The 24,747-nt window shown below is 43.8% G+C and overlaps 1 protein-coding gene across 1 annotated transcript in view; it reads left to right on the top strand.

Annotated features, from left to right (window-relative positions):
- Nucleotides 1–24,747, top strand: part of TRPC5 (transient receptor potential cation channel subfamily C member 5) — a 269,192-nt gene that overhangs the window by 224,720 nt on the left and 19,725 nt on the right. Inside the window, exon 8 of the mRNA XM_058712790.1 lies at nt 11,029–11,224. Coding sequence (XP_058568773.1) covers nt 11,029–11,224 — 196 coding nt within the window. The remainder of the gene's footprint in view (nt 1–11,028; nt 11,225–24,747) is intronic.

The raw sequence follows: 24,747 nt of genomic DNA, 5'->3' as shown, positions 1-24,747 counted from the left end.
TTCTTCTGGCTGGTCTAAAATTAAATTGACATGAGATAGATTAATAGGAGAAAATCAAATTTAATTTCGTATGTACAGAAACCCCACATACATGAGAAGTTCAAAGACAGAAAGGAAAAAGGAAGTATATATGGCATCCCGAGCTAAGGAATGGGATAGAGGCCTGGGGTTTCAAAGGGTGATTCACAGGACAGTAAGAAGAGTAGATGTTTGGCAGTTGTTTGCCCTCCCATACAGAAGGATCACTCAGATAAAATTTATCTCTGGTAAAATTCCAATTTAAATTCTTCTAGGTAGTTAAAAGAGGGGCAAAAGTTTCTCTTGAGCCTTCCGGGTCTTGATTGCCTTCCGCTCAAAATAGCTCAGATGCCAAAATGGCATACTTTGGGGAGACTTGTTCTAAACCGCTTCAGTAATAAACCCAACTCTTAAGAAGGAGTTAGCTCATTGGATATATAAGGGAATGCAAAATAAGAAGAACTATGCTAAACATACAATCCCTTGGTTATTATCCATAATAGCTACAATGAAAGTAAAAGAAAAGTGCTGGGTTGGGCCTTGATGCTAAACCAAGCTCAGATTTAGGTCAATCCGAGTTTGGGTCACTAGCCTCAAAGCCAGCCCTGAAGGTAAAAATTGTACAGGGACAGCAGAAGGCCCCTATAAGACCTCTGGTCACCAAAAAGGTAGTCAGTGTGGGGGAGGGCAAAATCAAGAAACTATTGAAACCAGAGACTATAAAGAATTTTTTTCATTTCGTAGATCAGTATCATCAATTTCCTGAAGAACCTTTGCTAAAATAGATTATGAGAGTAACTAATTTAGGGGCTGTGTCTTTGGTTTTCAATACTGTGGAGTGAGTGGAAGGGCATGTTTGGGTTGATATAGGACCCACAGTTCACGACTGAACAATCACAGATGGCTATATGTGATCCAGATACACAGGAGGTTATTCCTAAAGGGAACGACCAGCCTGGTTAACTGGATAAAAGTCACTGTAGGGTCTGTTTACCCTGAGAAGGGGGACTTCTCAACTCCCCCCTATGAATGTCAAGTGGAATACCCCAGATGAAGCCACTAACATGCCTCATACACAAGCTACGTGGAACTGAGCTTAAGATGACTGTGATATTTGCCTACTGAATACATATGCCCATTACCTGGGTCATGGTAAATGCTGTGGTTAAGGGGTCTCTTTCACATGGGCCCCACATATAACCTTACTGCTGCAAAACCAAAACACAGTCTGGGAAGCCTTTGCCAATTTACGGTCTCAGCTTTCCCTCATGGGTCTTAATAAAAACATTAGGTTAATTAACAAGAGAATAGGAAGAGGCCACAAAGGTGGAAGCTTTTAAACAGTTTTTAAGGAATGAGGTGAATAAAGCAAATATTGGTAGGAACAAAAGAAAGAGGAAACAGAGGAGTCCCAGGGCTCATCCCACAGGATGGAAACCCTTAGATGGTTATTAAGAAATGAGATGAATAAGACAGACATTGATAGGGTTAAAGATTTTAATACAGCACTATCAAAGGCTGGGAGGGCCAAAGGAACTCTGTGATGGTCCCCCCAAATTAAAGGGCCCCAAATAAGTCTACTCTATTTATCCCAGTTTGGAGAATTTTAAAAAGCCGGAGGGCAAAAATTACAATGAGAAACCTGACCACCAATCATTTGGGGAAGTGTTTGGGCAGATTAGTCAAGCTAAAGATTGACAAAAGGCCCAGGGTCCCTTGGCTCAAGAGTGGGTAAAATGGTCAGAGGGTGGAAAAGAGACGTTTCCAGGCCCCATTAATACAGAAATCCTCCTAATGCTGGCACCAAAACCCATTGGTGAAGCCTTGACTCAGGCTGCAATGGATTGAGACAATATAAATATGTAAGGGTAGGGCAGCTGGCTGGCTCAGTCAGTGGAGCTCATAACTCTCGATCACAGAGTCATGAGTTCAAGCCCTACGTGAGGCATAGAGCTTACTTAAAAAGAAGTAAAAAAAAAAAAATGTAAGGGTTGATAGGATCATAAAAGATGGAATGTTTGAGCAGGCTTTATGTAAAAACATTGTGTCTCCTTTACCTAGATGTTTTTATGGGAATGGACCTTATGTCTGGCTGGGGAAAACTTCCACTACCTAGTATTATGAAACCAAAGCCTGTCAATGAAATCCTAATAGAGACTAGAGGTAGGAACACAAGAGTGGATGGAATTAAGGTAAAAGTTTGTAGAATGGGCATGTTTGAACAGGCTCTATGCAAAGTGGTTGCATCCCTTTTATCTGATTGTATTGTGGGAATGGACATTATATCTGGGGAGTGTTTCTCCTACCTAGTATTGTAAGACAGAAGGCAAGTAAACCCACCCTTCAAGCAATATTAATTGGGAATGCTTCATAAGAACCAACAAGATTGCCTGAGTCCACACAGTGTGGAATAAAAGCTGAAATGCTGGCAGGGACAAGTTCTCTGTGCCGTAACCCAAGAAAAGCATAGACTGGGCTTATGGTAAAAGCCTGTGTGCACCTCCCAGTGATAACTGCACCCCTTTCACAGGAGCAGGCTAGAAAGGCAACAGGCTGAGGGCAAGATTCGAATCAATTCGCCTTCTGAGATTAATTTAAGGTTTTAGGTGGGCCAAAGGGCACTGAGCACTGATCAGAAATGTCTCCCTTTCCCATTTGGGATGCAAGAGACAGCTCAGGATCCTGTCCATGTCCACTGCCTCCAGACGCGTGGAATTCCTATACCTTTTCTTTATAAACTCAACATCTATTTCTTTAGGACCTTCAAGCCTCCAGAATGGCTTTTATTTTTCTGACAGATCATTGTTAGGAGAAACAGACGAGAAGAAAATAGGCACGTGACAGGAAATTTGTTAGGTTCCAGGAGAGGTCTTGGGCTTACCCAAGACTCAGTGTCCTCTAACTTGTCCACCTCAAACCCCAGTTCTGGAAAGTGCCACTCATTACCACTGGTGTTCACAGTGATGACTCCAAGGTCATGAGAGGGTTTTAGTCATTAAAGTATGATACGTTTTTCTCTTTAACCCTATAAACTAAGGCAGTTCAGTGAACTCAGACATTCTAGAAATGTGCTCAATAACAAAGGCCAGGGGAAAAAAAAAAAGAGTTTCTTTGCGCCCAAGTTTGCACCAATAGAGAGGGGAAAAAACAATGCTATGTAGATTACCCCTATTATTTGTCTCTAGCAGCATTTCCTAAAATCGGTTACAAAACACCATAGTTCACAGGGATGTTAACAGACCAGACATAATAGAAAAGGATATATGGTCCAATGAGCTTGGAAACGCTAGGACAAACTTTCAAAGGTTTCTTCACTGCAGGTCTTCGCAGAGACATTTCATTTTGGATACACGATGTAGGGAAAGATTTCCCCAAATGCATTGGCCAGGACGATGTACCAACGAACAGAGTTTGAAAAATGTTGGCTCACTCCAATGCCCCTTTTGCAGCACCCACCAATCCCCCTCCATTAGGCTACACCTCCTGCCTCTCTCCTCAGAAGGGGAAAAATCTCGGATAGGGAAATCAGACTCATGTGAAAGGGAAAAGAGGCCAAGATGGGTTGACAAGAAGATGGTGCTGTTTTGGTTAATCCAACCAGGAGTGTATAATGACAACTGGTCACCTTGCTAGTGCCTCTTGACTAGGACCTGCTTCCTCTCCTGCATTGCTCTAGAGGCAGAACTCGCATCAACCTGTTTTCAATATAAAGAGCAATTCTGTAGTAGCTTGAGCACCAGGAGACTGCATGTGTTCACATCAAAGGGTTTAACAGGATTGAACATCTGAACGCAAAGTGCCTTCCAGGAGGCCAGGTCCCCTGCCAATTACCCTTTCAGTGTGAACTCTGCCGAAGAAGTTTATGAAATGCCTTCTTGCAAGTTTGTAGTCATTATTAACACCCCGGTTGCCAACTGACATTTTGTTCCCATCGCTTGCCCAGCAGGGACAATTGACAAGAATGGGCACCTGGTATACACAAAAATTATACCTTGGGGCATTAGGTATGAAGAAGCATTGTCATACTAGGGCCAAATCAGCAGTAATGTTACCTCAACTTTTCCTCTAGGTATCAATTTGTTTCCTCCATAGGGGTCTGACTCAGCGTTGTTTTCTTTTAAATACCTCAACTCGGGCATTTATAATACCTGCTAAAATACATACTACTTGGTCAGCGTAGGGAGAAACTCAACTTTTAGAGAAAGAGAAAGCGAACTCATTTATATACCTGACATAAATTACGCCATAAGCTTACTGTCATCCTTTTCCTTCTGATTCTCCAGAGATGCCTTTACTATTCTTTGGCTTAAAAAGAAAAAGAACAGATATCTTCCCCAGGGAACACGGTTCAAGAGGACCTCATTGTTCTTGCTGATAAATACATGACAAGACTATTGGCAGTTAAAGCCTAGTATTCCATCCTGGGAACCCCTGGCCTTCATTTACTGTTGAGAGTAGTGATTGGGAAGGCGTCATCATTCTGAGGGCATGGGACTTGTGAGAGAAAAAGGGTAGAAGTGGCAGGAGCTAACTTGCAGGTCCTATGTCTCCTTCTGAGGTTCCAGCCCTCAATTCCAGATGCCTTCTGCACACACATGGCTGTGCTACGGGCCTCGCAAAACACAAAATGTCCCAAACTGAATTCCATTATCTCCATATCCTCATCCCACACCTATTTCCCCTTCAATCCCTCATCTTATTAAATGACACCAGTCCGAATCCTAGGAATCATCTATGACTTAACATCTTCCTCACACGACACATCCAGGCTCTCACTCAGCCCTATCTGTTGTACTTCCTAAGTATCTCTTGAATTCATCCTATATATATATATATATATATATATATATATATACACAGAGATACACACACAGCACTGGTCTCCTTGCCTCCAGTCTTCTTTTTCCTCCAAACAATTTCACAAACCTGTCTCACAGAAGTTTTGTTTCTAAATACCAGTCTCATCTTGTCACCACCCAGCTTCGTGCCTGCCCCGTAGTGGAATCTTCTCAAGTGTAAAACCCACCTCTTTACCACATCTCGCAGGGCCTTGGTACTCTGGACCCCAACTCTCCAGCCTCTCACTCGTCTTCCCCAGAGTCAACATCCTGTTCTCCCCAACTATAGGAGGACGTCTTGGCCCTATGGGTCTTTGCACGTCCCACACCATTCCACCTGCCTGGAATGCCCATCCCTACCTGGCCAGCCTGGAAAACTCTTACCCATCTTTCAAGCCTCTGCTGAAAAATTACCTGCTCTTTTATGTCTCTTCTTACCCATTCCAACCCCACTCTCAGTTACAGGCTCCTTCTGTGTTTGTTCCCCATGGCATTCTAAGCACATTTCCGTGACAATATAACCTGTTGTGTGTGAGTCATTTGTTGTCTCTTTCACCCACCAGACCCTCCACTTTAGTAAGCCTTGCACCTACCACAGAGGCCTAAGACGTAACAATGTTCAACATGCCTACCCTATCCTCGATTCTAGAAGATTGACTTTGGCACTTCCCCCCTCATATGGCTGAAGTATCTGGCCATGCTGAAGTATCTGAGAATCAAGTATTACAATACATGCAAAGCTCTTAGCACAGTGTCACTCTGCTGATCCATTTTTAGCTTGCTGTCAGAAAGAAAATCCTTGGTATTTCTCCTACATCCCTCATCCTGAATTTGGGCACTTGGCCTAAGAGCAAAGCTCTATATTGATCCCTATTAAATTTCATCTTGTTAGTTCCAGCCCATTGCTCCACGCTGTTGAAACCTTTCTGAATCTTGACCCTGTCATCCCATCTATTAGCTATCCTTCCCAGTCTTCTGTCATCTGAGGATCTTAGAAACTTGCCATCTCTTCTTATCCAAAGCATGGATTAAAATTTCAGACAGGCTTGATATTCACTGGGTGGAATATGGGCAGCTATTAAAACGATACATGCAAAGACTCTGGATATACACCAAAAGTGCTGTACCCCAAATGTGTAGTTTTTAAAAACACAAAAATTTTACACACTATGACTACATCCATGTACAACCACGTATGGAAATGAATGACAATCTATAAAGACAAGAACGAAGTGTAAAGGTTAACAGTAGTCATAAAAATATGTAATATATACTGAGCGCTAGGTCGACGCACTAGTACGAAATGAGCTTTACATGGATTAACTCATTTAATTCTCACAACCATGCTATGAGGTAGGCACTATCATTATTGCCCGTTCTACAGACAGAGAAATGAGGGTGCAAAGCAGTTAGACAGGCTGCCTGCAGTCATATAGACGGTAAGTGGCAGAGTCAGGATTTCAATCCAGGCATGCAAGCTGTAGTCTGTGCTTGTATCCAGGGGCACAGTAGAAGACTGGTTTTGTAAAGTTACATAAAATTTGTTGCGTCAAGTTGGCAATAATCATGAATACAAGCAAAGCGATAAGACAGAGCCACGACCCGGAAGGTCATTTGGGACCTCCTTGTAGACCCACTGCATTTATTTGTGGCTATTACTACTTAATCAGTGATGATTTCTCTACCTACCATTCAGCCCTTATTATCCCATCTTATTTGCATGGATATGAACTCAGCCCCCATCAAAGGCTCTTCTTTATGTTCTGGCCAGATTTTAAAGGTTGTTATTGACTGTGTCCTCTTTTCCCCCCTATTTTAAGTTCATAGCCTTCCTGCTACTCTTATCACAGGATGATACCAATTATCTGTACTTTCCTTAGTTGTGCGCTTCTCCTGTCATCTCTATCAGATTTATTCAACAAACGTGTTTTCAGCAACTGCTACGCGCCAGCCAATGAGGATACTAAGAAGGCACCTCTATCCTTAAGAAGCTCATAGTCTAATGGAGAACATGAGCAAATAATTCGAATAGCTGCCATTTTTAATGCTTCTGCCAAACACCGTGCAGGGTGCATTACATGCAGCATCTTATGTAATAGAGAATGGTGGTTACGCATGTGGGCTCCAGAGTCAGAAGAGCCTGGTCAAAATCCTACCTTTGCCACTTCCTACCAGTGTGACCACTCTGTGCCTTAGTTTCCCATCTGAAAAAGATAAAAGAATAGTACCTACTTCTCAGGGTTGTTTTGAGAATCAAACAATACAAGACCCGCAAAGCACTTAGCACTTTGCCTGGCACGTAATGAGAGCACAGTAAATGTTAGCAATTAGTATTTATCCTGCCAATAAACTATTCTAGAGGTGAGGAAACTCGAAGTTTAAAGAGGTGATTTAAGGGGTGCCTGGGTGGCTCAGTTGTTTGGGTGCCCGACTTCGGCTCAGGTCATGATTTCAAGGGTTCCTGAGTCTCCCTCTCTCTCTGCCCTCCCCCCCGGTCCCCGCACTCTGTCTCTCTCTGTCTCAGAAATAAACATTAAAAATTTTTAAAAAAGAGGTTATTTAACTTTGACAAAGTCAAATAGTTAATAAGGGGAGGAGTCTAAAGTTTGCTCTTAACCACTCCCCTCTACTGGGTCTATAATGTGATATATGCCTTTGTAGAATCAGGCTAAGGTGCTATGGAAGAACAAAAGAGGGGCATCTAACCCAACCTTGTGGGGAAGGAGTCAGGGCAGGACAAACAAGACTTGGGTAGAGAAGAAGACAGGATGAAAGTGGAGGCTAGAAGTTGGGAGCATGGCAGGAACGTGCCATCCAGAGTTAGAAGCGTGTTAAACCCATGATGGACTAAGAAGTTGCGAGTCTAGGAAACTGCAGAAGAAACTCCAGTCCTTCACTGGTATGAATTAAGTCCAGAGGGGTAAACCCTCTCCGTCGTCCTTGTACCTTTTGAAAGATGAACTCCCCGTCTCAAAAATGAGACTTTCAGAAAGTGCCCGGAAGACTGCAGTTCCCATCTCTATTCTACTGTGCCCCTCTTAGCTTTGTGATCTATTTGTGGATGGTCTCAACATGCTCAAGTTCCCCCTTAACCAGCTGGGATGGATTTGTCTTCCATACATTTAATATCAACTCTCCTTGAATCTTTGTATCCTCAATTTGTGCCCCTCCTTGAACTAACAAATTCCATATGTCTGTTTACTCTTTGCTTTATTTAGAATTTTTATTTAAATGGATTATCTTCTTTAAAATCATATCCTTTAAAATCAAAAAGACGTTCCTTTGGTATTAGGATTCTAGGGTTTAGTCAACAAGTCTTCCCATCCCTGTTAATATTTTTATTATGGGCCTGGGCACCCAATAATGCCCACCCCCCCTAGCTAGTGGCTCTTGCCCTGTGGATTCAATTGTGTCTAGAAGCCACAGGGCTTTCTACAAATGTATCACTAGAATGCTCTTATCTACCCCATACGTCAGTCATCCATTTTACCTGGGCATGCCCTTCAACAAGCCACCTTCTCCTAGTGGCCAGGCCATAATGTGACATTTTGTGCCCCGTGTGGAAGGCATTCTCAATATAAAGTACCAAAACTGAGGAATGACCTTTTTGCCTTTTTTCCCCTCTCTTGTACAATTGTACATATAGACTCTCCCTGACTAGAATATCACCATAGTTGTGGGAAGATCTTAAATGCTTGAACTTCCACTTTTAGGGAACCTTTATATCAGTCATTGGAACAGCTAGTAGTAAGCTCTACACTCAAACGTTAACCATTGCAATTTTAATTGTTAATGGCGGTACAGGAGTATAATGCCATCCATTCTGGGGAAACAACCAATGACCTAAGACCCTGCCAACATATCAATGATATACTTGCCTCAGCCTCTGTTATTGGCTACTTGCTTGGGCCATTGCTGGCCTCCCACCTGCCCTGATTTCAAATGGACCCTGCCATGTCCAGGTGGTGCCCTCTTGGTACAACCAGACTCCTGAGCCCATATCTTTCCTTTCTTTGACCCTCTGCCTGGCTCTATAATGAACTGCATTGCCTGGCCCTGACTTTTAGACTCTCCTGGAAATTCAGATCCTGCGAGAAGTCTGACTTGCCATATTCTGGTTCTTGTGCCCTGGCCCCTGAACTCCAAGCTCTCGGCTTACTTTTGATTCTCAAATGCCTCACCAACTGGCCCTTTGTTTCTTCAAACAAAAAGCAAATTTCTTCCTTCTAGGCTAGCTCACAAGCAGCGTGCTACTGGAAGAATCATGGAAGTGACCTGTGATGATACGAGAAGAGCCATTTAACAGGTTGAAAAGAACCATGTGCATGTTTCCCAGGCATGGGCTCCATGAAGGAGGCTCCGTGAGAGTCAGGCCAGGGCAGACAGAGCACAGCCTTCATCAGAATGACTAACCCCATTGTGCAGCCTACTGACCGTGCAATTGTCAATGGGCCTGGAGACTCCTAGACTCTAATCCCTCGATAAGAGTAATAGTAATAGTTAATAAGTGTTCATTCATTTATCCACCAAGTATTAGTGAGTGCCTGTCCTGTGCCAGGTACATTGTAGCTGTACGTCTCTGCCCTCACAGAGCTGACATTCTAGTGGGGATGGACAGAAAGTAAACATTTTAACAAAAAAAAATATTTCATATAATTTTAGGGAGTTTGAAATGCTACAGAGAAAATAAAACGAGACAGTATGATAGAAAAAAAAAAAAAACTCGTGGAGCTACTTTTGGTAGAGTGACCAATGAAAGCTCCTCTGAAGTGGCATTTGATCTGAGACTCCAATGATGATGAGACAGTCCTGCAAAGATCTGGGGGAAGATCAGTCCCAGATAGAAGGAATCTTTAAAACATTTCCCACATTCCCCCCCACCGATGAACCCAAGAACGAATCCCTAAGTCTTTCAAAATACATTGCACTCTAAAAACAACATATTTTGAGCGATTGAAACAGGACACCTAATCTTAAAGTAGCACTTCTTATGTTCTGCACCTCAACCATGTGCTTCAGAAATGGCTGATTTGTGCCACCCAGAGCTGGCTGCCTTTCATTGCTACATTCACAGATTTCTGAATATGAGGCCAGAGAAACCCTAGACACCAAAAACATATCATTGCAGAGTTAGATATTTGGAGGTGGATACTACAAGAGGAAACGATAATTTGTGAAGCCATCTAAAATAATGCTGCATTGGTTTGGGGAGGTGAGATGGAATTGGATTTGAATTCTGGCTCAGCACTTGAGTGACCTCTGAATCTCGGTTTCCTCAGCAGGAACAATAAAGATTTCACAAGGATTATAATGATCAGTTATGGAAAAGTGCTTAACATGTTTATATATAGTAAATTCTCAGTAATTGTCAGGTAACATATCATTTAAAACAATCTACACAGGGGCACCTGGGTGGCTCTGTCGGTTAAGCATCCGACTTCAGCTCAGGTCATGATTTCTCACGGTTGGTGGGTTCGAGCCCCGTGTTGGGCTCTGTGCTCACAGCTCAGAGCTTGGAGCCTGCTTCGGATTCTGTGTCTACCCTCGTTCTCTGCCCTCCCTGGCTCGCACTCTGTCTCTCTCTCCAAAAAATAAACAAACATTAAAAAAAATTAAAACAATCTACATGAAGCCTTAATTCAGGGGTCTTTGAGCTCCTCCACTGAGCTTAGCACCATGTGGGGCCCTGTCGGAACCACAAAAGAAGTATCAGAAATGGTAACTGGTTCACATCCACTCAGCTAGCAAATGACAGAGCTGAGATTTTTAACCTAGAACAATTTAACGCAAGCACTATATTCTCAACTACTCATCTACTGTCTTTGTGTAATTAGAAAGGTGATAAGTCATGTGGTCCCAAGATGAAAGAGAAAGTTTGGCAAAGGAAGTAGCCCTTGCAATAAGTCTTAGGAAAGTATAGGCTCTGTGTAGACTGAGAAAAGAGAAATGGTATTCTAGGTGCAAGAGGAAAGCGTAAGACATAGAAGTGGTAACAGACAAATAAACCCACCTGATTGGTTTGTGTGGGGAAAGAGACCAAAAGGAGTGAGATCATCAGTCTGCCTGATGGGACAGAAGTCTGGCAAGTCCCTTATTAAGCAGATCCCGTTTTCTGTCTCTTTTTCTTGCTCTTCCTAGAGAATTAACTAACCTGCTCTTTGACCTCTTTTAGGCTGTTTGAAACCCTTCAGTCGCTCTTCTGGTCTGTATTTGGCCTTCTAAATCTCTATGTTACCAATGTGAAAGCCAGACATGAGTTCACAGAGTTTGTGGGAGCTACCATGTTTGGGACATACAACGTCATCTCCCTGGTGGTGCTGCTGAACATGCTGATTGCCATGATGAACAACTCTTACCAGCTTATTGCCGTGAGTAGTTTGCTTTACAAGGGTGATTGCTTGATTTCAAGGAGTGATCACGTTGGCATGGAGCCCATTGGAAGCTCAATGAAGCAGTCTGTCTGCATCAAGTATTTTACATTAGCCTTCTCGGTTGTTAGAGTAAAGTATTTCTTTCCAAAGCAACTCAGTTTGGACTCTCAGTCCATTGACTGTCAGTAATTTAGAAGAGGATATTCTAGTTAATAAGACTTTCTGGTAGCCTGTTAAAAAATGTGTTTAAAATTCTGAATCGATTTTCTTGCCTTACAAAGGAGAGCTCGGGAGCTATGAGCACACTTTGGCTATCATTTGTCGCCCCACGAATTTTTAGGCTTGATTGAGCTAATTGGTTCTCTAGGCAGGAGGGTCCTATCTCCCTCTTCACTGCAAGCATGTCCTTCACAAAACTGAACATTTCATTGCCAAAGACAACATTCTCAGAGAGTGACTGATTTTCGATCAAGGATGTATGAGTAATTGCTCTCCATTGTGAGACATGGCCTAAGTACAGTCAATCACTGAATCCTTTTTGACCATCATGTTACCATTTGGATCAGCAATATTACTCTAATCTAGAAATGGTGAAGGTATAGGATATGGGATCAGTCCAGGCCCTGACCTGATTTTTGATGTCATAGAAAATATCTAAACTTAGCTTATTTTCTTATAATCTGCCTATCATATTTAGAAATATGGTATTATCAGAGGAGTTCTGGCTATCTGAGGTGTAGTTGGGTATCAGTGGATTTGGATATTTAGGTCATATTAAGATGCTAGATCAAGCCCATGGGTCTATCTGTTGCTGAAAGTTTTTGCTGTAGCACAGAAGACAAATGGAAAGGCCCAACTCTTATCTTCCTTCATACATGCTATTTCTCAGATTTGGTCTGCTACTGAGGAATCTTTTAACCTACAGAAAAGAAGCTTAAATTATCGGTTATATAAATATAAGTACACATATAAATATATGTACGTATATACACACATTTTACACACATACATACGCACACACATATTGTCCATATTCCATAAATATTACTGGTAATAGTGACCATCCTGATCCATTTTGATTAGGGATAGACCAAAGAGGAATGAGTTTATGAGTCAAAAGCAGGAGGCTTTTGAGTTATCTATTTGGAAAAATTTCCTAACCATAAATAACAGTGAGATACAATCTCCTCGGTGGGTTTTTAGAATTTCTTTCACTGGAAAGAACTTCTTTCACTGGGTGGTTTAAAAAACCAGAATATACACGTATCCACCAGGATGGCTTAGATCGTAAGTGCTTAGGTGGGGGCGTATGGTGGAAACATATTTTAAAAGTTAGAAGACCGGGGACTCTAATCCTAGTCCTGTTGTTTATAAGTATGACCTTGTGTAACTTATTTCCCTTTTTGGGCGTCAGTTTCTTCATCCAAAAAGTGAAAGGGTTGAAGTGGATGGCCTTTATTAAGATATAATTGGCATATAGTATTGTGTAAGCTTAAGGTGTACAACGTGATGATTTGATACACATACATATTGCAAAATGTTTGTCATCATAAGGTTAGTTAACACATCCATCACCTCACATAAATTATCTTTTTCTTTTGGTGAGAACATTTAAGATAGCAAGCAACTTTCAAGTATATAATATTGTTAACTATAGCCACCATGCTGTGCATTACATCCCCAGAACTTATGCAACTTCTACCTATAAATTTGTACCCTTTGAAAAACATTCCTCATTTCCCCCAACCCTCAACCCCTGGCAACCACAATTCTACTGTCTCTATGAGTTTGACTTCTTCTAGATTCCACATATAACTGAGATCAGACAATATTGGTCTTTTTCTGTCTGACTTACTGTCTTAGCATAACTCCCTCCAGTTTCATCCATTCCTTCTTTCTCATGGCTGAATAATAATATTATTTTACATATATAATATTCATAATTATGTATACACCATATTTTCTTTATCTATTTGTCTGTCAATGCACAGACAGGTTGTTTCTATGTCTTGTCTATTGTGAACAATGTCACAGTGAACACAGGAGTACAGATCTCTCTTTGAGAGAGTGGTTGCATCTTCTTTGGATATATACCCAGAAGTGGGATTGCTGGAGCATATGGTACTTCTATTTTTAACTATTTCGAGAGCCCTCCCGTGCTGTTTCCCATTGTGGCTGCACCACAATGCACCAGGGTTCCCTTTTCTGCACATTTGCACCACACTTGTTACCTTACTATCTTTTTAATAATAGTCATTCTAACAGGTGTGATGTGATGGCTGCTTGTGGTTTTGACTTACATTTGCCTGATGATTAGTGATGCGGAGGACCTTTCATGCACCTGTTGGCCATCCGTATGTCTGATCCAGTGGTCTTTAATATTCCTGCCAGCTCTGACATCCCGTGAGTCTGCATGTCTAGATGAACAGGCTAAGCTTGCAAGGTCCCTTAGCTCTGAAATTCTGCCCATCTGCTACTTTTGACATGAAATATACTTCAATTTTACACTTTTCTCTCTCCATGATTCAAACCCAGCCAGATCAAGAACTCTGGAACGATCTATACTCACTCCAAATCTGTCTATATAAGGGGGACAGGCATAAAATCTCAGGGGGATATCTTTCTGCTCCTATGCCTAGCATCCCCTTACCCCTGCCAACGATGGCAATATTCATGCTGAGGCATTTGTAATTTTCTCCCTGGTTATCTTGTAGCTGATTGCTCCTAATGGCAGTGGAAAACGAAGACATTTTCTCGTCACTTAATGCAGGGCTTTGGTATCTCCCACTGAGCTCAGTGACATTTTGCTAGGAAGGGTGGAAATAATCAACTCTGGCTTTCTTGTCACCACCTGCCGGTAGCAAGTTGCATTTTAATGCCACCTACTGTTGTACCTGAAGAAAATATCTTAGCTTGGGAGAGGGCTGGGGGCAGAGGGGTGAGGGTTTGCTAGAAAGTGACCTGCATGGAGTCTATACCATCTCACACATGTGGAGTCAGGCCAACCATTCTGAATCCTACTTGCTACTTCGGGATCCTCTGGTAATGTGTCTTTATCATTTGGATCTAGTGGGATCCTGATGTTGGGCAACCTGATTCCCAAAACTATCTGGATCTGGTTGATTGGTAAAGACCAGGAGGAAATGTTACAGGAAGGGAAGCCACTGAAGACAAGTCTCTCCTACTACGAAAGTTTCAACAGGCTGACTCGGTCTAAGGAGAGACTCAGTTGTTGACATGCCTTACTGGGAATATGTTTAGTGTACATTCTAAGACAGGGCTCAGTGATGTCAGCTAACAGCAATCCCTTGAAGGGTCGAGCTCTTTCTCGATGCTCTGTGTAGGATGCAGAGCTGCCGGTGGAGTAGATATATGGCTCTTTAGAAATTCATATTTCTATGCCAGAGGGGGCTACACTGTAGTAATAGTCAGCTTCAAGATATGGGGAAGCCAGGATCACTCCAGGTCTGTGCTCTGTGGTCCCAGCCAGCATCATCATTATGTGAGGCTGGCCATATTTCACATTATGGTTGTTTATGATGCACAGTGATTTACTCTCCTCGCTTTATCCTTTTATCTCCCTCAAGTTGCTTATTTCTCTCTGTGACACTTCTTTCAACACACCCACCTGGTCACTGCAATTCCTTGTGCGTGTATGTTCCAAGTTCCACCATGCGAAGCTGCCCTTGATACCATTTAAATGAAATTCACCCTTATGAAAATATTAGGTGGGAGGGACAGGGCAGTCCCACAAAATTCATCCACCTTAAGCCCCATTTCTACCTCCAACTCACCCATAAGGGGCATCTCTTTTGCCAGAGACTGGTCCTCACAAAACATGAGGCTGATAATGATGTGTTGTGGTATGACCTCATTCGGCAAGTTAATAAGCACCCTTGGTTTCACTGGCTACTGAGGAGTGTTCACTCCAAAGCTGAGAGTAAGTAAATAGGACTTGCCTCACTGAGCCACATCTGCTCCAAGGCTTGGGGAGAGCCCAAATACATAGAATCGATTGTCTCCCTTGGGGAGGCAGCATCTGGAGGCGCAGATAATGGATGAACTCTCCCACTGCCAAAGACGGCTTTGCCCATGGAAACATTCATCAGAAACAATGCCAGCGCTGCAAAGACAGTCAGCAAGGCTGGAGGGGGCCCACTGCACACCCGGAAGTGCCAAGTGGGGGGGAGGGGGCAGGTGGTCTTCCCGCCCACCCGCAGTCACCCGGGACCAACCTCAGACTTTCAAAGCACAGAGAAGACGACGACAATTTGCACACTACGCCGTGATTTGTAACCCACTAACCAGGCAGGTAACCGACTCCTATGCGCTGATACAGCACCCAGTTGTTAAAACATTAAAATATTTCCATACCAGTTGGTAAAAGCTGCCACTCCAGCTGTTCCCTCTGGGATGCCCCCCCAGCTCTCCTCACAATCCAGCAAGTAAAAGGTGATGCCCGAAACATCAAGTATTTTCCATGCCTCTGTTCCAGTGCTCATGCTGGCATACATTCTGATTGGTCAGTTTCTTAAACAGTATGAATATCCTCATGGCAGGCTCAATCCTAAGATGCTCCCCTAAGATTTCCCGCCCTAATCGTCAGGACAGTGAATATGATGAGATAGCACATGTGTGATTATGTTGCACCACGTGGCAAGGGAAATTTTTATGGATGTAATTAAGGTTACTAATCAGGGAGATTATCCAGATGGGCCTAATCTAATCATGTAAGTCCTTCAAAAGCAGAGTTTTCACCAGCTGGTAGCAAAAGAAGATGTCAGAGATTCGAAGCATAGGGAGGATTTCATGTGCCGTGGCTGGCTTGACAATGGAAGGACACGTGTTAAGAAATGCAGGTGGCCTCTAGGAAATGAGTGTAGCCCCCGGCTGACTGCCTGCAAGGACGTGGGGACCTCAGTCCTGCAACCACAAGGAAATGAATTCCGACAACATAAACGAACGTGGAGGCAGATTCTTCTCCAGGGTCTCTAGATAAGAGCTCAGCCACACTGACGCTCGGATTGCAGCCTTGGGAAGGCCTCTGTGACTGGAATGGAGGACACACAACAGAGAGAAGTAGGAGATGATGTCAGAGAGGTAATGAGGATAAACAACAGGTCGCATAGCGCCCGAAAGACCTTTGTAAAGACTTTGGCTTCTACTCTGCCCCTCCTCTGCTCTCGCTCTCTCTCTCATTCAAAATTATCTTAAATAATTTTTTTTTAAAAGAATATGCTGATTAAGAAAAGACAGAAGTGGGGCAGCAACAAAGACAGAGGGACTAATTGTGAGATGATTGCATTAACCATAAGAAAAGCTGACGGTGGTTTTGAATAGGGTGGTCATGATGGATATGATGAGCAGCGGTCAGATTCTAGGTATATTTCAAAGCTAGACCCAATTCTGATGGATCAGAGGTGGGGTATGAGCAAAAGGGAGGAGTCCAGCATGACACCAAGATTTGGGGCCTGAGTACCTGGAAGGGTGGCATTTTCCCTTACTGAGTTGGGGAAGAGTAGTAAAGGAGCAGGCATAAGAGCAAGGCAGAGATCCAGAATTCGGTTTTAGATATGTGGACTTGGAAATGCCCGTTGGACATTTGAGTGGAGATGTCTGATAGGCAGTGGTCTACGGGTCTAGCAGAGAGGTCCAGGCTGGAGAGAGAGATGTGGGAGTCACTAGCATGTGCACAGTATTTAAAGCCATGGGACTCGGTGAGGTGAGTATGGATACAAAAGAGAAGAGGTCCAAAAGTGAGGCACTCCAATGTGTAGAGGTTGGAAAGAGAGGACAGATTGCCCAAGGAGACTGAGAAAGAACAACCAGGGAGAAAAATGAGGATAATGCACTATATTATAATACTATACCATCCCCAGGATACTGATACCATCACATGCTAAAGAATGGTGAGAGCCTGGATTTGAACTGAGGGAGTCTGACCCCAACACTCATGCACAGAACTGCTACCCTATCCCATAGACCTCAAGGCCAGGAAGCACAACTCCGAACCACCAGTCTCCTTGTCCTACCACTTCCAGTGGCTAAAGATTTCATTGGGATAGGAATCATTCACACACACTTCGTCTAACATACCTGTATCCCTCCCTTAGCTCTCAAGAACTGCTTCCTAAGAAAACAGAACAAACCATAAACCCTGGCAGCTTTCAGTCCAGTAGAAGAGTCCAAACTACAGAAACTATAGTAAGTCTAAGGGATAGGACAGCCTCTTTCCTGGTGAAGGAGCTGCTCGATTCAACCTGTAGAAATTTCTTGACGTCGGCGCGGAGCCATTTCAAATTTTAATAACTGTCTCTTTCCTTTGGGAGACCCTCAGGCAATCTAGATATTGATTTTTCTCATCGCAGCTTGTGTTTTTCCCTGTTGCCAGACCATTCTCTGGAATCTGATCTGGGATTTCTACATCTCACTAACAAGAAAGCAAATATTTAGAACCACAGAGGACATTTTAATAGTGCCCCCACTTTGGGTAATGTGGAACCCAGGAAAACCTGCTAATAATCCCATATCAATGAACAATCTACATTTTCTGGGCTTGGTGCTATAAATGATATCAAGGTAAAGACACAGTTGATGCCTTTGGGGAACTTAAAGTCTAGTTCAGAGGGAGAAGTCTGACATGAGTAAAATAACAATAGCATTATTACTATGAGTATATAATAGCAATGATGACAAGAGTGCCTGGGTGGCTCAGTCGGTTAAACATCCAACTTTGGCTCAGGTCATGATCTCGCGGTTGGTGGGTTCAAGCCCCGCATCGGGCTCCGCGCTGGCAGCCCGGAGCCTGGAGCCTGCTTCGGATTCTGTGTCTCCCCCTCTCTCTTCCCCTCCCCCGCTCGTGCTCTGTCTCCATCTCTCAAAAATGAATAAACATTAAAAAAAATTTTTTTTAAATAGCAGTGATTACAGACAGCATGGGCACAGGAGTAGTCAGATGCCTGGATTTGAAACCTGGACTGCCATTTAGTGTGGTTTGGGGCAATCTGAACTGTTTCTGCCTCAGAGGACCTCTTCTGCAAAATAAGGATGATAATTAGGCTTTTTATCTGCTTCTGACTCTCAGATCCATTCTCTGTCCATTTCCTGCTCTGCTCTGTATCAAGGGAACTACATCCTCCATGGTCCATTGCCCTTTGGCTTCTGGGTAGGTTTGGCCAACCCAAAGGTAAGAAGAAGGGACTAGTGAGGATATTTCACTTTGGGGGTACCTGTAGCAGCAGCAGCTGTATTTCCTATGGGGCTCACCTTCCACCACCACCAGGCATCCCCTCCCTCGTTGGCCCCAGCTTCTGCAAGGCATCCCCACCTTGGCTCTAGCTCCCACCAGATAGCCCCAGTCCTCAAACTCTGGTAACACCACTCACCACCTCTTCCAGTTGTCCCTGTAAGTCTAGGGATAAGAGGGGCTTCCTGTGGCTGCTAATCTCTGAGTTGCCTCACTGTCCCCTGTCTGGCTTCTCATCTCGTCCATCATCGGCATACTAATCCCTGCGTTAAACTTTCTATGTCTGAAAGACCTAGCAGGATTTCTGTTTCTCTGGCTGTACCCCAATCTATCAGTACCTATCTGATTCGGTGGTTCTGAGGTTGATTTGGGAAGGACAAATGGGGCTGAGATTTGAAGGTCAAATTTGGAAAGACAGAAAAGTGGGGATAGCTTTCAGATCTCATTTCTGGTGGGGAAATGGTTTGTACACCAGCAAGGATCGGCCTGGAGTTTATTGAAGGCAATAAGGGTGTAGGAGTTGGCCTTGTTCTTTTCTGCCTCCTATTCTTTGATTTCCTATGAAAATATCTTCAAGGAAAATGATGTTCTCCCTGTGCCAATAGGGAATATGCCCCAGCAATGAAAAGAAACATATAGAGGAATCATACCTCTAGGAGCTAGATGAAAAAGTTCAGAGTCTGCCTTTAGAAAAATAATTTTAAAAGATGAGATCTGCTCTTGTGGCTTCTCACATCCCCATTCTGAGCCTTCATACTGCTGTCTGCCTGGCTTAGCACAGCACCCTGGGCTAACTGCCTTGCCTTACGTGGGCCTTACCTTTGACAAGCCCTTTCCCTCTATCTCTGGGCCCGAGCTGAGCTCTTTCTCAGTCCCCTAAGGCTTAGAGAAGTCGGTAATAAGAATGCAGTGACTATCTAGCATATAAACAGCCTTTATTAAATCTTACAGGTACTCAACTGTTTCCAATCTATTATCATTATAACTACCATCAATAATAACTACCAGGACACTTGGGTGCCTGGGTCAGTTAAGCGTCCGACTTTGGCTCAGGTCATGATCTTGTGGTTTGTGAGTTCGAGCCCCGAATCGGGCTCTCTGCTCTCAGTGCAGAGCCTGCTTTGTATCCTCTGTCCCCCTTTCTCTCTGCCCGTCCCTTGCTTGCACTCTCTCTCTCTCAAAAATAAATAAACATTTAAAAAAATACTAACTACAGGGGCGCCTGGGTGGCGCAGTCGGTTAAGCGTCCGACTTCAGCCAGGTCACGATCTCACGGTCCGTGAGTTCGAGCCCCGCGTCAGGCTCTGGGCTGATGGCTCGGAGCCTGGAGCCTGTTTCCGATTCTGTGTCTCCCTCTCTCTCTGCCCCTCCCCCGTTCATGCTCTGTCTCTCTCTGTCCCAAAAATAAATAAAAAACGTTGAAAAAAAAAAAAAAATTAAAAAAAAAAAATACTAACTACATATGGAATACTACTTGGCAATGAGAAGGAATGAAATCTGGCCATTTGTAGCAACGTGGATGGAACTGGAGGGTAGTATGCTGAGTGAAATAAGTCAGTCAGAGAAAGACAGACACCATGTTTTCACTCATATGTGGATCCTGAGAAACTTAACGGAAAACCATGGGGGAGGGGAAGTGGAAAAAAAAGTTACAGTGAGGGAGGGAGGCAAACCATAAGAGACTCTTAAATACTGAGAACAAACTGAGGGTTGATGGGGGGTGAGGGAGAGGGGAAAGTGGGTGATGGGCACCTGTTGGGATGAGCACTGGGTGTTGTAGAGAAACTAATCTGACAATAAATTATATTTGATATAAAAAATAAAATAAAATAAATAAAATAAAAAATAAAAAAATATTAACTCCCATTTAGTGAGCACTTACTATGTGCAAGACACCACACGAAGCACTTTTCATACATATTTCCTCGTTAAATTTTTACAACAACCATATGAAGCAGCGACTATTATTAATTCCATTTTATAGGTGAGGAAACTGAGGCACAGAGATCAAAGTGACTTACCCCAGAGCACACTGTCAGTAAGGGCACTGGCAGGTGTGTCTAACCCCAAACAATCACAGTACTGTACCTACTTCTTTCCTACCTGCGTTCCAATCTCCCAGACCCTGACACATGGCGCCCACCCCACCCCACCCCACCCCCAACCTCCGTCTCCCTCAGCTTTATCCTCCCACTCGGTTCACTGACTCCGTCTTTTGAGTTCTAACCAGACTGTAAGGAGTCTTTCCCTTAGTTCTAGAGACTAAGTGCCCTCCATTTCCCTGAGCTGAGATTCCTTGTCCCCACCCCCAACACACACACACACACACACACACACACACACACGCGCGCGCGCGCGGGCGCGCGCCCAGTAGCTCTCTTTTCCCTCTTCTTCTGCTTTAGTGTGCCCGTGAGCACTTCAAACTTCCAGTTTCTTCTTAGCTCTGCCTTTTAATACTCCCAACCTCCTCACTGAACAAGCACACAGCCCACCTGAGGTATCACACCCACAGAGGGTAAAAAAGTTTGGTTCTACCCAGCTCATTTTCACGACAAGAATTCCTCATTCAACTTACACATCCAGCCTTGGGACTTTTCAGGGGTCTTCCTTCCCAGTCAGCTCTTGCATGCGGAGAGCCTCCCTTGAAAAGTGTATCCACACAAGCAAGCAGACTATCCACCCTCCAGCTTCAGGGGAGGAGAGAGGAGCCTTGGCTCCACTAGCGCTGCAGGGGGCACCAGAGGCTGACGTTTCATATCCTCTGCATCTAGCCCGGGCTGGCGCCCCCTACCCTCCGTGGTCTAACCCGGAAATGCATTCCTCCGTCATTCTGCATCAAGGCCCGCTCATGGTTTGGTCCGCAAGCTGTTCGAGAGCCCGCACCTGCTGAGGACGAGAGCTCTTCACCTCAAATGCTGAGGGTATGCTTTGGCAGGTCCCTGCTGAGCTGCAGCTCTGCTTCCAACAGCCCCCGGCAGCCTTTGATGCCTGCTGCTACCTGGCGATGATTTCCCTCACCCACAAAGATGCCAGGGGGAATAGGAAGAAGTCAGTGAAGGGAAGTGGGTTTCACTCCCCTGTGCGAAAAGACCACCAAACAGGGCAGATGTCTGCATCCCAGATTCTCCTGTCCTGGGTGTTCATCAGGAACATCAGTAACTGTCATGGATACTTCATCTCGGGTGACTCAAATGGAAACAAGACCAAGGATGCAAGTGACAAGAAGGGCTTCACGCCCAAAGAATACCTCTATCCACCTGCTGGCTGGTGTCCTCTACTCTTTCACCCATTCACCTAGCAATAAATACCTCTTTTTTAAAAAATTTAATGTTTACTTCTTTTGAGAGAGAGAAAGAGTGAGCCTGAGCGGGGAGGGGCAGAGAGAGAGGGAGACACTGAATCCAAAGCAGGCTCCAGGCTCTGAGCTGTCAGCACAGAGCCCAAAGGGGGGCTCAAACTCACGAACTGCGAGATCATGACCTGAGCTAAAGTCGGACGCTTAACCAACTGAGCCACTCAGGCGCCCCAACAGTAAATATCTCTTAGATGGATAAATAAGTAAATTTAACAAATATTTATTGAGACACTACAACAGACTACACTACATTCTTGCCACCGGGGATACGACAGGGTGACAGATGAAGACAGATACAGTCCCTGTTCTTACGGGGTCTACAGTCATTGACCCATGGTTTCAAATTTCACTATTTGAAATTCATGTCTTTACCTTGAGACTGCCCTTAACCTTTTTTGGGGTCATGGATTGCTTTGATAATCTGTCAAACATGGACAAGAAAAATGTTCATGTGAGCAGACAAGGTAAATTTTAGCATAAAATCTCAGAGGATTCACAGACATCCTCCCAGGGGCACCCAGAAACCCGTCACCTTAAGACCTGTCCCCAGTTATCATGCAAATATGTTTTAAGCTGTTAGCACATCACTTGTGACTCAGTGTAAATGAGTCCAATCCCTTACTGAGATCAGGTTTTCATATGGGGCCAAGCAAGTAAGAGAGACCATGAGGGAAATGTAACTGATGAAGACTAGGGAAGGGACACCAACAAAAACAAAAAAGAGAGAGAGAGGGAGATTGGAGGCACAGAAGGAAAATGTCACCATCATCACAGCTTGGCAAAGGATCGGCTCTGGGCAACAGTCCCCAAGCCAAAGGTGCCTTCAGTTGCTCTGTGAAATAATAGCTATCAGTGGACGATCTGTGTCCATAAAAATGACTGTGTTTGCATTTCAAAAGATTTCTGAGCTGAGACTCAGGAGGAATTGTTCCTTGTGGAAGACCTGGCCTTCCTATGGACTGGTCTCTGAATGTTCTCTGCACAGGCTACAAATAATCTTTGTGGACAAGTCAAATGCCCTTGGCCCAAAGTTCCTCACTGGGGAGTGGGATTCTTCTTGGATTCTGCCTATTCCCATTATTAGTGTTCTGGACACCAGGACTCCGTTGACTGGAAAGCTAAATGATACAAATGTTCTTTAATTTCTGAGCAGCTTGAGGTCCAGAAACGAAATGTGAGCTCTGAGTTATTAATATTAATAAGGCCTTGCTATTCCTGTGGTCAGCAGAGCCCTGTGTTGTAGCCTGGCTCCATGTGAGACGGCATGGGCGAGGACGTGTCCTTTGGATACAACACAGAAGTCAAAATTCCCAGAAGGAGCATCAGAGGTAATGCCCCACCGCATTACTCTGCGTTTGACTTGAGGCCCGACAGCAAAATGACATTACATCAGCTATCAAAGCAAATATGTGTTTGTTTGAAAGAGAAAAATAGAGTAAAAAAGAAGAGAAAGGGTAATTGTATTTCCTTCTTAACCTCCTTTCTTCTGTCACAGGATTTTGCTTTTTCCTCTGTTCTCTTTCCCAATTTTCCCTGGGTGTTTGGACTTATATACAAGTACCTGCGCCTATAAATTTGTGAGCTAATCACAAAAGGTTTATGACAAATATATTCATCTCAAAGCTGCTCCTTTTTTTTTTTTTTGAGGGGGGTGCGCAGAGGTAGAAGGAGAGAGAGAATCTCAAGCAGGTTCAGCACAGAGCCTGACAGGGGCTCAATCTCACGACCGTGAGATCATGACCTGAGCTGAAATCAAGAGTCTGACACTTGGGGGGCACCTGGGTGGCTCAGTTAGTTAAGCATGCAATTCTTGGTTTTGGCTCAGGTCCTGTTTTCAGTTTGTGGGATCAAGTCCCGCATCTGACAGTGCAGAGCCTGCTCGGGATTTTCTCTCTCTCCCTCTCTCTCTGCCCCTCCTTCATTCGTGTGCTCTCTCTTCATGTGTCAAAATGAATAAACTTTAAAAATTAAAAGAAAGAGTCTGACGCTTAACTGAGTCATTCAGGCGCCCCTCAAAGCTGCTCTTAAGGGGTACCTGGGTGGCTTAGTCAGTTGAGTGTCTGACTTCAGCTCTGGTCATGATCTCGGAGTCCATGAGTTCAAGCCCCACATAGGGCTCTGTGCTGACAGCTCAGAGCCTGGAGCCTGCTTTGGATTCTGTGTCTCCCTCATACAGGAAAACTAACTAATGCAAAATACTTTCTGCTAGAGTCCCTCTGTCCTTAACCAGGATACGGTGTCTGACACATAGTAGGCTCTCACTTCATATCTACTGACAAAATGAGCAAATTCAGGAATTCCTAACGCATATTCCAAAATATTTCAAAGCGTGAAGAAGTGCAACTGACAAAGCTGACGAAAGCTAAGTTTCTTGTCCTCTAGTACAGAGGTTGGCCAATTTTTTTTCTATAAAGGGGCAAATAGCGAATATTTTAGGTTTTGTAGAAACCTAAGATCTAAGATCTTTGTCACAACTATCCCATTCTACTATTATAACACAAAAGAAGGGGTTCCTTGGCGGCTCAGTCGGTTAAGTGTCCGACTCTGGATTTCGGCTCAGATCATGATCCCAGGGTCAATGGGATCGAGCCCACAGCCCTGCGTTGGGTGCTGTGCAGAGTATAGAGCCTGCTTCAGATTATCTCTCTCCTTCTGCCCCTCTCTCTGGTTCCTGTGCTCTCCCTAAAATTAAAAAAAAAAAAAAAACTTTAACACAAAAGAAGCCATAGAAATACATAAACAAATGGGCATGACTGTGCGCCAATAAAACTTTATTTATGGGTGCTGAAATTTGAAATTCATGTAATTTTTGTGTAAAAAATATTATTCTACTTTTGATGGGTTTTTTTTTTCAATCACTTAGAAATGTAACAACCATTCTTAGATCTCAGGCTGTTCAAAATCAAGTGGCAAGTCAGA

Source organism: Neofelis nebulosa, chromosome X, assembly GCF_028018385.1.
Source record: "Neofelis nebulosa isolate mNeoNeb1 chromosome X, mNeoNeb1.pri, whole genome shotgun sequence".
Classification (NCBI taxonomy): Eukaryota; Metazoa; Chordata; class Mammalia; order Carnivora; family Felidae; genus Neofelis; species Neofelis nebulosa.
Note: the sequence above shows the minus strand (reverse complement) of the source record. Positions and strands in the feature narration are given on the sequence as shown.